The 11968-nt window shown below is 43.3% G+C and overlaps 1 protein-coding gene across 6 annotated transcripts in view; it reads right to left on the reverse strand.

The window, feature by feature from the left end:
• LOC126984702 (constitutive coactivator of peroxisome proliferator-activated receptor gamma-like) overlaps window positions 1-11663 on the reverse strand; it is a 53563-nt gene extending 41900 nt beyond the window's left edge. For all 6 annotated transcript variants that reach the window (XM_050838602.1, XM_050838599.1, XM_050838601.1 and 3 more), the window contains exons 1-3: window positions 11564-11663; window positions 5406-5508; window positions 2027-2230 (exon numbers count right to left, since the gene is read on the reverse strand). In XM_050838602.1, coding sequence (XP_050694559.1) covers window positions 2027-2230; window positions 5406-5480 — 279 coding nt within the window. In that variant the 5' untranslated portion in view covers window positions 5481-5508; window positions 11564-11663. The remainder of the gene's footprint in view (window positions 1-2026; window positions 2231-5405; window positions 5509-11563) is intronic.
• Window positions 11664-11968: the final 305 nt, after the last annotated feature.

Raw genomic sequence — 11968 nt, forward strand, 5'->3', positions numbered from 1 at the left:
CTAGTAAGAACCATGTAAAACCAAGTGAGAGTACCGTCATTTAATATGCACCAAGGAAAGGCAACACCAACATATATAAGGTGGGTTTAAAAAATCTTCACTTTGCTAAACCACTTTTTGCATGATGATTGGTTGAGTCCAATTCACTGTAAAAAAAAAAAATAATAATAATAATAAAAAAATATAAATTCCGTGAGCATGCCGCGCAGCAAATATCGTCCTCAATAGTTTTCAAAGTACCGCAGGATTTTTTAGTGCGGTCCGCAGTGGTGTGGTATTTTCAGAAATTTTGCGGTAGTGCGGTACTTTTTTGTGATACGGGACTACCACACTAAGTACCGCACTTGCCCACTTCTGATAAAGAGTAGCCAAAAGAGAGGTCAATTTCACTTCTCTCGTATAACTTGCATGGATTTCTCTGGGCTGTTTTGTGATCCCAGTGATAGTTTTACACGACTCCTGAACCTTCAACGGGAAACTCACCCCCCATGAAAACCTGGCTGCCCTTCTCTGTGGCCTTGGGAAATGGTCGTGATGGGAGCCTGATACGTTTAGGAACACACACACACACACTCACTCACTCTCCCACACATACACACACACTTACCTCACACTCACACACTGACTCTTCCACATACTCATACATACACACTCACTCACTCTCCCATTCCTCTCCCATACAACCCGATCAATCTACCACACTCACTCTCACATTTATACTATCCCCATACACTCTTCCCTTCCCCACACACACACACACTTACCTCACACTCACACACTGTCTCTTCCCCATACTCATACATACTCACTCACTCACCCTCCCATTCCTTTCCCCTACTACCCCATCCCCCTACCACACACACACTTACCTCACACTCAAAAACTGACTCTTCCCCATACTCATACATACTCACTCACTCACCCTTCCATGCCTTTCCTCTACTACCCCATACACTCCTTCACCCTTCCTATACTGCCCTCCGAAACCCATTTTTAGCTCCTTGACTCCGGATTTCCTGCAAGAAGACACCACCAAGCTACAGGAACGGAACAAAAAGTGGCTGATAGAATTCAATGAAGAAAAATGTAAAGTCATGCACCTTGCGAGGGGATATCCAGCACACCAATACCACATGGGAAACACTCCACTATCCACCACAGAGGCAGAGAAAGACCTGGGAGTGTATGTTATCAGGCTACCAGTGAAGGGATATCCAGCACACCAATACCACATGGGAAACACTCCACTATCCACCACAGAGGCAGAGAAAGACCTGGGAGTGTATGTTACCAGGCTACCAGTGAAGGGATATCCAGCACACCAATACCACATGGGAAACACTCCACTATCCACCACAGAGGCAGAGAAAGACCTGGGAGTGTATGTTACCAGGCTACCAGTGAAGGGATATCCAGCACACCAATACCACATGGGAAACACTCCACTATCCACCACAGAGGCAGAGAAAGACGGGATTTTATGTTACCAGGCTACCAGTGAAGGGATATCCAGAATACCAATACCACATGGGAAACACTCCACTATCCACCACAGAGGCAGAGAAAGACCTGGGAGTGTATGTTACCAGGCTACCAGTGAAGGGATATCCAGCATACCAATACCACATGGGAAACACTCCACTATCCACCACAGAGGCAGAGAAAGACCTGGGAGTGTATGTTACCAGGCTACCAGTGAAGGGATATCCAGCACACCAATACCACATGGGAAACACTCAACTATCCACCACAGAGGCAGAGAAAGACCTGGGAGTGTATGTTACCAGGCTACCAGTGAAGGGATATCCAGCACACCAATACCACATGGGAAACACTCCACTATCCACCACAGAGGCAGAGAAAGACATGGGATTTTATGTTACCAGGCTACCAGTGAAAGCCAAATCTGTGTCAATCGCAGCGAATGGGTTAGAACCAAGGATAAACTCAACCTCTCTACCTTCCAACCTAATCATTTCCCCACACACACACTCCCCCTTCCTCCCTACCCCTCCCCAGCGCTCACCGGGGTATTGCCGTCGAAGAAGAGGACCATGTTGATGCCGTGCGATTTGAGGGACTTGTGGAAATCCTGGATGTGCTCGATGTAACCCTTCCACTGGCCGCCACATATCCAGTTGAGCTTCCCGTACAGCTTCCGCAGACATGACATTCCATCCACCACGATCAGCGGACTCTTCCCGGTGCGCTTGTGGTACTCATCGGCGACCTGGGGTGTGGGGTGATGGGGTGAGGTGAGGTTATTTTTTTATTTTTTTTACAGCTAAAGAAACAGCAACAAAAAGGGCATAAAAAAAGGTCTGTGTTGGTTTGAGAGTACAGCCAAAATGTCTGTCTGTATCTTCACTGTCTGTCATTAACCATCTCTGCCTGTCTGTCTGTCTGTCTATAACTAATCTGTCTGTCTCAAGGGTAACAAAAAAGGCATAAAAAAAGTCTGTGTTGGTTTTGATAGTACAGCCAAAATGTCTGTCTGTATCTTCACTGTCTGTCGTTAACCATCTCTGCCTGTCTGTCTGTCTGTCTATAACTAATCTGTCTGTCTCAAGGGTAACAAAAAAGGCATAAAAAAAGTCTGTGTTGGTTTTGATAGTACAGCCAAAATGTCTGTCTGTATCTTCACTGTCTGTCATTAACCATCTCTGCCTGTCTGTCTGTCTGTCTATAACTAATCTGTCTGTCTCAAGGGCAACAAAAAAGGCATAAAAAAAGTCTGTGTTGGTTTGATAGTACAGCCAAAATGTCTGTCTGTATCTCCACTCTGTCGTTAACCATCTCTCCCTGTCTGTCTGTCTGTCTATAACTAATCTGTCTGTCTCAAGGGTAACAAAAAAGGCATAAAAAAAGTCTGTGTTGGTCTGATAGTACAGCCAAAATGTCTGTCTGTATCTTCACTGTCTGTCATTAACCATCTCTGCCTGTCTGTCTGTCTGTCTATAACTAATCTGTCTGTCCACTGGCTCTTCTTTTTTGTCTGTCTATTTCTCTGTCTGTATGTATTTGTGTCTATCTCATGTTAAGGTAAGGTAAGATAAGGTAAGGTAAGGTAAGGTGAAGTAAGGTAAGATGAGGTAGGGTAAGGTAAGGTAAGGTAAGGTGAGGTAAGGTAAGGTAAGGTAAGGTAAGGTGAGGTGAGGTGAGGTAAGGTAAGGTAAGGTTAAGTATGGTAAGGTAAGGTAAGGTAAGGTAAGGTAAGGTAAGATGAGGTATGGTAAGGTAAGGTAAGGTGAGGTAAGGTAAGATGAGGTAAGGTAAGGTAAGGTAAGGTGAGGTGAGGTAAGGTAAGGTAAGGTGAGGTGAGGTAAGGTAAGGTAAGATGAGGTAAGGTAAGGTAAGGTAAGGTGAGGTGAGGTAAGGTAAGGTAAGGTAAGGTGAGGTGAGGTGAGGTAAGGTAAGGTAAGGTGAGGTGAGGTAAGGTAAGGTAAGGTAAGGTAAGGTGAGGTGAGGTAAGGTAAGGTAAGGTGAGGTAAGGTGAGGTGAGGTAAGGTAAGGTAAGGTAAGGTGAGGTGAGGTAAGGTAAGGTAAGGTAAGGTAACGTGAGGTGAGGTAAGGTAAGGTAAGGTAAGGTAAGGTAAGGTAAGGTGAGGTAAGGTAAGGTAAGGTAAGGTGAGGTGAGGTAAGGTAAGGTAAGGTAAGGTAAGGTAAGGTAAGGTGAGATGACGGAAGGTAAGGTAAGGTAAGGTAAGGTAAGATGAGGTAAGGTAAGGTAAGGAAAGGTAAGGTAACATGAGGTAAGGTAAGGTAAGGTAAGGTAAGGTAAGGTAAGGTAAGGTAAGGTGAGGTAAGGTAAGGTAAGGTAAGGTAAAATGAAGTAAGCTAAGATGAGGTAAGGTAGGGTAAGGTAAGGTAAGGTGAGGTAAGGTAAGGTAAGGTGAGGTAAAGTAAGGTAAGGTGAGGTAAGGTAAGGTAAGGTGAGGTAAGGTAAGATGAGGTAAGGTAAGGTAAGGTAAGGTAAGGTATGGTAAGGTAAGGTGAGGTATGGTAAGGTAAGGTAAGGTAAGGTAAGGTAAGGTAGGGTAAGGTAAGGTGAGGTAAAGTAAGGTAAGGTAAGGTAAGGTAAGGTAAGGTGAAGTAAGGTAAGGTGAGGTAAGGTGAGGTGAGGTAAGGTAAGGTGAGGTGAGGTAAGGTAAGGTAAGGTGAGGTAAGGTAAGGTAAGGTGAGGTGAGGTAAGGTAAGGTAAGGTATGGTAAGGTAAGGTAAGGTGAGGTAAGGTAAGGTGAGGTAAGGTGAGGTGAGGTAAGGTAAGGTAAGATATGGTAAGGTAAGGTAAGGTGAGGTAAGGTAAGGTGAGGTAAGGTGAGGTAAGGTCAGGTCAGGTAAGGTAAGGTAAGGTGAGGTAAGGTAAGGTGAGGTAAGGTAAGGTTAGGTAAGGTAAGGTAAGGTGAGGTAAGGTAAGGTGAGGTAAGGTGAGGTGGTGAGTAAAGGTCAGGTGAGGTAAGGTAAGGTGAGGTAAGGTAAGGTAAGGTTAGGTAAGGTAAGGTGAGGTAAGGTAAGGTGAGGTAAGGTGAGGAAAGGTAAGGTAAGGTAAGGTAAGGTAAGGTGAGGTAAGGTGAGGTAAGGTAAGGTAAGGTAAGGTAAGGTGAGGTAAGGTAAGATGAGGTAAGGTAAGGTAAGGTGAGGTGAGGTAAGGTGAGGTAAGGTAAGGTAAGGTAAGGTGAGGTGAGGTAAGGTGAGGTAAGGTAAGGTTAGGTAAGATAAGGTAAGGTAAGGTAAGGTAAAGTGAGGTGAGGTAAGGTTAGGATGGGGTAGGTTAAGATAGGTTAGGTTAGGTTAGGATAGGGTAGGTTAGGATAGGATAGGGTAGGTTAGGATAGGTTAGGTTTGGATAGGGTAGGTTAGGATAGGGTAGGTTAGGATAGGATAGGTTAGGTTAGGATAGGGTAGGTTAGGATAGGGTAGGTTAGGATAGGGTAGGTTGGGATAGGTTAGGTTAGGATAGGGTAGGTCAGGATAGGTTAGGTTAGGTTAGGATAGGTTAGGGTAGGTTAGGATAGGTTAGGTTAGGATATGGTAGGTTAGGATAGGGTAGGTTAGGATAGGGTACGATAGGTAAGGTTAGGTTAGGTTAGGATAGGTTAGGATAGGGTAGGTTAGGATAGGGTAGGTTAGGATAGGTTAGGGTAGGTTAGGGTAGGTTAGGATAGGTTAGGATAGGTTAGGTTAGGATAAGTTAGGTTAGGTTAGGATAAGTTAGGATAGGTTAGGTTAGGATAGGTTAGGTTAAGTTAGGATAGGGTAGGTTAGGAAAAGGTTAGGTTAGGGTAGGGTAGGTTAGGATAGGGTAGGATATCAAGGTCTGTTTGTCTGTTTCTATCTCTATCTGTCCATTTCTCTGCCAAGTTTATATCTGTGTGTCTGTCAGTTAGTGCGGCCCTCCCCCTCACCTTGCCAATGTTGACGGAGTAGCAGGCCTGGCCACAGTGGGACTCCAGGAAGGACTGAAGACCACGCACACCCATGATGCCGTGCGTTCTGAACCCTCACGATCTGCGGGGGAACCAGACTTTTACACACACACAAAAGTAGAAAAATGTGAGCTACAGTAAATGGTGTGAAAAGGCTAGTAGTTAAAGAGATATTAAACGGAAAGTTCTTAAGCATCTGTCTATGGGGGTAGGTGGTGGCTGAAGTGGTAGCGTGCTGGGCCCACATTCACTGGGTGATGGACGACGCATGCAGGTTCGAATCCCCACGCTACCACATTGGATTTTTCAGTCACCGCCGAGTGGCTTAAAACTACCCACATGCTGTCCTGAAGACCATCCATCGACCCGGACTCTAGAGGAAACCGTCCAAGTGAATCAAGCATGAGTTCCGAGGGGCAGCATGAGCCAAGAGAAGATGGCGCCACTATAAACACTTACCTACACCATGACAGGCTGGGGCCGACTACCATCTAGGCCCCTCAAGAAAAGCCTACCGGCGCTATAGGCATACACATAAAAAAAAATAATAATAATAAATTAAAAAAAAAAAAAAAAAATCCACTTCTGACCTCTCTGCTCGCCAGTATGGGTTCCACAAGGGGGCGTTTTATTTGTGATCTTGGTTTCCTAACTGACACCTGATCATCCGCTCTTATGGGGCTATTACACTGGGCAAATTTTTCGTGGATCTTCAGTCAAACCACGATTCCGGCTGGCGTGGTTCTCATATTTCCATGGTTTTCTGACGTGTCCACGATCTTCCAAAGCAACGGTAGATTTCACCGAAGGACGAAGGTATTACTCACCATCATCAGCAGCAATAACAAGAAACAAATGAGAACCACGCCAGCGGAAATCGTGGTTTGACTGAAGATCCACGGAAAATTTGCCCAATGTAATGGCCCCTTTAGCTGTTTTGATGAAACTTTTGCTGTTGCCTCAGACATCTCGAGAGCTACTGATAGAGTCTGGCACAAATCTTTGCTGTCTTAGCTTCCCTCCTACAGGTTCTATCCTTCTCTCTGTACTTTTCATCTCCAGTTTCATTTCAGACCAATCTATCTCTGCTGTGGTAGACAGTCACTGTTCTTCCCCTAAACCTATCAATAGTGGTGTCCTGCAGGGCTCTGTACTATCTCCCACTCTCTTCTCTTGTTCATTAATGATCTCTCCAAAACAAATTGTCTTATGCACTCCTATGCTGATGCCTCTACTCTACATTATTCTACATCTTTTAACAGAAGACCCATCCTACAGGAATTACAGGACTTTAGGTTGGACACTGCAGAATGCTTTACCTCAGATCTTGCTAATAAGTTGCTATCATTTTGGGTGGGCGGTGGCTGAACTGGTAGCGTACTGGGCCCACATTCACCGCATGATGGACGACGCGAGTTCGAATCCCCACGCTACCACCTCGGATTTTTCAGTCACCGCCGAGTGGCTTAAAACTACCCACATGCTGTCCTGAAGACCACCCATCAACCCGGACTCTAGAGGAAACCGTCCAAGTGAATCAAGAACGAGTTCCGGGGGGCAGCATGAGCCAATGCAAGATGGCGCCACTATAAACACTCGCCTGCCCCAGAATGGGCTGGGCCGTCCATCAAGCCCCACCGGGAAGAAGCCTTGGGGCGACCATCAGGCCCCACCGGGAAGAAGCCTACCAGTGCAATAGGCAGCGACGTATAAAAAAAAAAAATTAAAAAAATCCAAATGGGGCAGGAGGAGCTTGGTGTCCTTCAATGCCTCAAAAACTCAATTTCTCTATCTGTCAACTCAACACAATCCTCCAAACCCCTATCCTTGTTCTCTGATACACAGCTGTCACCTTCTACACTAAACATCCTCGGTCAATCCTTAACTCAAAATCTCAACTGGAAACTTCACATCTCCTCTCTTACTAAATCAGCTTCCTCGAGGTTAGGCATTCTGTATTGTATCCAGCAGTTCTTTCCCCCTACACAGGTGCTGTCCATATTCAAAGGCCTTGTCTATCCTCATATGGAGTATACATCTAATGTGTGTGGGGGGCTCCACACACACAGCTCTGCTGGACAGAGTGGAGTCAAAGGCTCTTTTTTTTTTTCTGTTTGATAATAATACACAGGGCACCAGGGTTGGTGCAAGACATGCACAACTTGCATTTCTCTCATCAACTCCTCTCCTCTTATCAACAGTCTTCTGCCTCTTACATTCCATAGCAATGTTGCATCTCTTTCTATCTTCTATCAATATTTTCATGTTGATTGTTCTGAATTTACTAAATGCATGCCTTCCCCCAGCCCACAGCCCTGCTGAACATGACTTTCTACTCAAGCTCATCCCTATACTGTCCAAATCCCTTATGCAAGAGTTAACCAATCTTCATTCTTTTATCCCTTCCACTGGTAAACTCCAGAACAGCCTTCCTCTGTCTGTGTTTCCTCCTGCCTATGACTTGAACTCTTTTAAGAGCAGAGTATCAGACAAGTCTCCATTCAAAATTGACCTCTCTTTAGACCTCTCATTCTTGTTTTGTATACTGGAGCACTTTTCTGTTGTTTTGCCCTTGGGCTGCCCTTGAGTGTTGTTGTACAAGAGAGGGAATAAACTTTGTCCGCTCAGAACCACAGGACACAGACTCAAGGACACAAGCAATACATCATCTTTATCCACACGGCACCACAGGACAAAGACTTATTGCATTATCAGCCTAACAGCTTCACCACCAAATACAGTGTGGCAACAACTGGTGGTGGGCGGGCTGCCTGCCTCCCACACACGCTGCCAGTGCTTGCGGCAGTGCTGCCAACCATTATTTAAGTGGATTCTCTATCAGCCGTGTCAATGACTTTTGTGCTCTATTTTTATAACAAAGGAACCAGCACAAGGGGAGAGAAAAAAAAAAAAAAAAAAAAAAAAAAAAAAAAAAAAAAAGGCGCGCTAATCCCTGCTGCTATAAAGAAGAGATGAGTGACACAGAGAAGATGGCGCCACTATAAACACTTGCCTGCATCATGACGGGCTGGGGCCGAATACCATCCAGGTCCCCCAAGCAAGCATACTGGCGCTATAGGCGTAGACGTAAAAAAAATAAAAATAAAAAAATAAAAAAAGGTCAATTTTGGATGAAACGGTGTCTTGATACTCCCATCTACGTACCACTCATTTCCATTTTATTTTGTTTATTTTTTATTTATTTATTTATTTATTTTATTTTACCTTTTTTATGGTCATGGGGTGATCAGCTTGACTGTGTTCCTCTCATATCTTCTCCCTTGATAATTATACATTACTAAACACTTGTTGGAGCACTTCATTACCTTCCCCGCCCTTTAAAACTATTGGTGTGAAGTGTGAGAGACAGACAGTGTGGGTAAGAAATAAAGCACTGTAAATAATGGCAAAACTGCAAAATATATGCTTGATAAAAATACCGATCAATACCCAATTAGACAATGCAAAAAATAATAATTGAAAGAAAAAACAAATATAAAAACAAAAAAATAAATAAATAAATAAAAATAACAGTACCGGTATGCAATAGACACAAAAATTAGGAAGTCTTAAATCCATAATGATAGTATTCGCTGCAAAATATATGCTTGTAAAAAATAGCGACCAATAATTAGACAATGCAAAAAATAATAATTGAAAGAAAAAAACAAATATAAAAAACAAAAAAAAACTAAAATATATATAAAAATAACAGTATGCAATAGACAGAAAAATTAGTCCCATAAATGATAGTACTCGCTCATCTTGTGTGTGTGTGTGCAGACATATACTAGACTCACAAACAACCATGATAGCGAGCAATAAATATCGTATAAGTAATAGATCATAATACTCAACATAACCTTAAGCAATAAATAACATATAACTAGATATAAGTAATAGATCATAATACTCAACATAACCTCAAGCAATAAATAACATATAACTAGATATAAGTAATAGATCATAATACTCAACATAACCTCAAGCAATAAATAACATATAACTAGATATAAGTAATAGATCGTAATACTAAACATAACCTCATTGCAATACTCAATGTAAAAAAAAATTACAATACACATAAAAGTCATACACCCCAAAACTCATCAGTAAAAGTGTCATACAAACGTGACAGATGAATATGTTGTCCACTTGGAAAAAAAAAACATTATGAAAAATAGCCACAGACAATGGGCCAGTCTTACAGTCCAGTACAGCACGTTTGTAAGCTCCCCAACCAAACACAAAACATGACGAAAATTCCTTGTATAGTGTTTTTTTTTTCACATTTGTTATCTTTTTTTTATGCCCTTGAACTGACTCCTCTGCTGTAAAAAAAAAAAAAAAAACACTATACAAGGAACTTCTGTCGTGTTTTGTGTTTGGTTGGGGAGCTTACAAACGTGCTGGACTGGACTGTAAGACTGGCCCAATAGCAGCTAGTGGTTTGGCTATTTACACAAGCCTACAGATACTTTAGTTCAATTACGTGTGTGTGTGTGTGTGTGTGTGTGTGTGTGTGTGTGTGTGTGTGTTGATGGTGGAGGGTCTAGATCAAGGTCAGTATATCATCATCATCATTATTATTATCATTTTCCTTATTTTAGCAAAGCGTGTCATGGAATAGATGTCATTTTTCATATATACGTGTGTGTGTGTGTGTGTGTGTGTGTGTGTGTGTGTGTGTTGATGGTGGAGGGTCTAGATCAAGGTCAGTATATCATCATCATCATCATCATTATTATTATCATTTTCCTTATTTTAGCAAAGCGTGTCATGGAATAGATGTCATTTTTCATATATACGTGTGTGTGTGTGTGAGAGAGAGAGAGAGAGAGAGAGAGAGAGAGAGAGAGAGAGAGAGATGAACAGAGAGTGATAATTATTGAGAAAAATATGTAGAGAAAAAAATATATATATAAATGTTTCATATCTTTCCTCTTATTCCTTCCTTGCTTATTTTTCTTATCTCCTTCATTTCCTCCTTTTCCATCTCACTTTCTCCTTCCTTGTTGTTTTTCTTATTTATTACTCCATTCTTTTCCTTTATTCCACTTATTTCTTATACTCTCATTTCTTCCCCTTTCATTCATTCCTACCCCTACCCCCCCCCCCCTCCAATGGCCATGCCCTAATATCACCATTGACCTGATCTTGGCATACGCTCAAGCAACCTTCTATGCTGTACCAGAATTCCCCCCTGAACTCCACCACTGATAGACTGATGATGGGCACCTCGCCACCCCACTGGACAAAGGTACGTGGCCACAAATTGAAAAACTCTAGGGTCAGGGGATGCCGGTTTTCAATATCTGCCACATCCGCGGTAGGGTCAACTCAACAAAATGGACTTCATGGGCGAGTAAGTACTACCATAATTTTCTACCATCCTTACTGGTTGTTATATCCCCATTCCTGTAAAAATAATGATAAAAAATCGACCGACGCCGTAAGGGTTAAGCACACTTACACCTTTGTCCACTCAGCTAAATTGCTTCACTAAATTAGATTGGGATAGGAGAGAGAGAGAGAGAGAGAGAGAGAGAGCGCACATAAGACAATAATGTATGAAATGTAGGCTACTTAAAATTCATGCAGTTTTGTCATAATATAATAATGTAAAATAACACACACACACACACACACACATAATTGAACTAAAGTATCAGTTATTTTGTGTAAATACCTAAAAATATTAAATATGAAAATAACATTAAAAAAAAAAAATATCAATACAGTCTGTCCTTCTGTAACTCTCTATCAGACACAAATATCAATAACACATGACCTCACAGCTTCAAGGTCACTCCAAATGCATACGAAAAGGTCACATTAGGTCAGGTGAGGTCAACCCAAAATGAATCCCTAAACACGTACAGGTCAGGGATAGCAACGCGCTGAACCCCGTCTCGTTCCCGAATGAGTCACCGTGACCTGACCTTGACCCGCCGGCTGACCTGATCAATAAACATAATACCAGGGAAACAGGGACAAAAAAGGGGGAGGGCAAGGAGGGGGGGGCAGCCATGTCACAAGGGTTGAGGTCATTGCCATGCCGTGTGGTGTCTAGGGAAGGTGGGGGGGGCAGGGGGGCAGGGGGCAGGGGGTCAAGGGTCAAAAGGGGTGAGGGTGACCTTCCAGGGTGATGCTGCAGGGTGGAGAGCGGCCGCCTTGCCCCATGAGAAGCACCGTCCTCCCACGCCGACGTCCCGCTGCACACTGGCCCCGCGTTGGTGCCGGGAACCCCAAAACTAGGCCCTCGTACGGCACTCCATGACCTCGTTTGACCTCATCCCGTGACCTAAGGGAACGACATGGCTCATAATGGACTTGTACTGTAAAAGGATGTGTGTGTATAGTGATGGAGGAGGCTGTATGCTTTATTTGGGTGTTCCGTGTGGTCATCGTGCGGCCGGGCGCGGGTCTGGTCCAGGTTGCCAGATTATCGTATGCACCACATTGTATTCATCCTTTTTAAGCCTCAAACTCTCGTACCTACACAAATGACGATAGAAAATTGAAGTTAGCGTTAAAAATCC

The sequence above is a fragment of the Eriocheir sinensis genome, chromosome 57 (genome assembly GCF_024679095.1).
Source record: "Eriocheir sinensis breed Jianghai 21 chromosome 57, ASM2467909v1, whole genome shotgun sequence".
Taxonomy (NCBI): Eukaryota; Metazoa; Arthropoda; class Malacostraca; order Decapoda; family Varunidae; genus Eriocheir; species Eriocheir sinensis.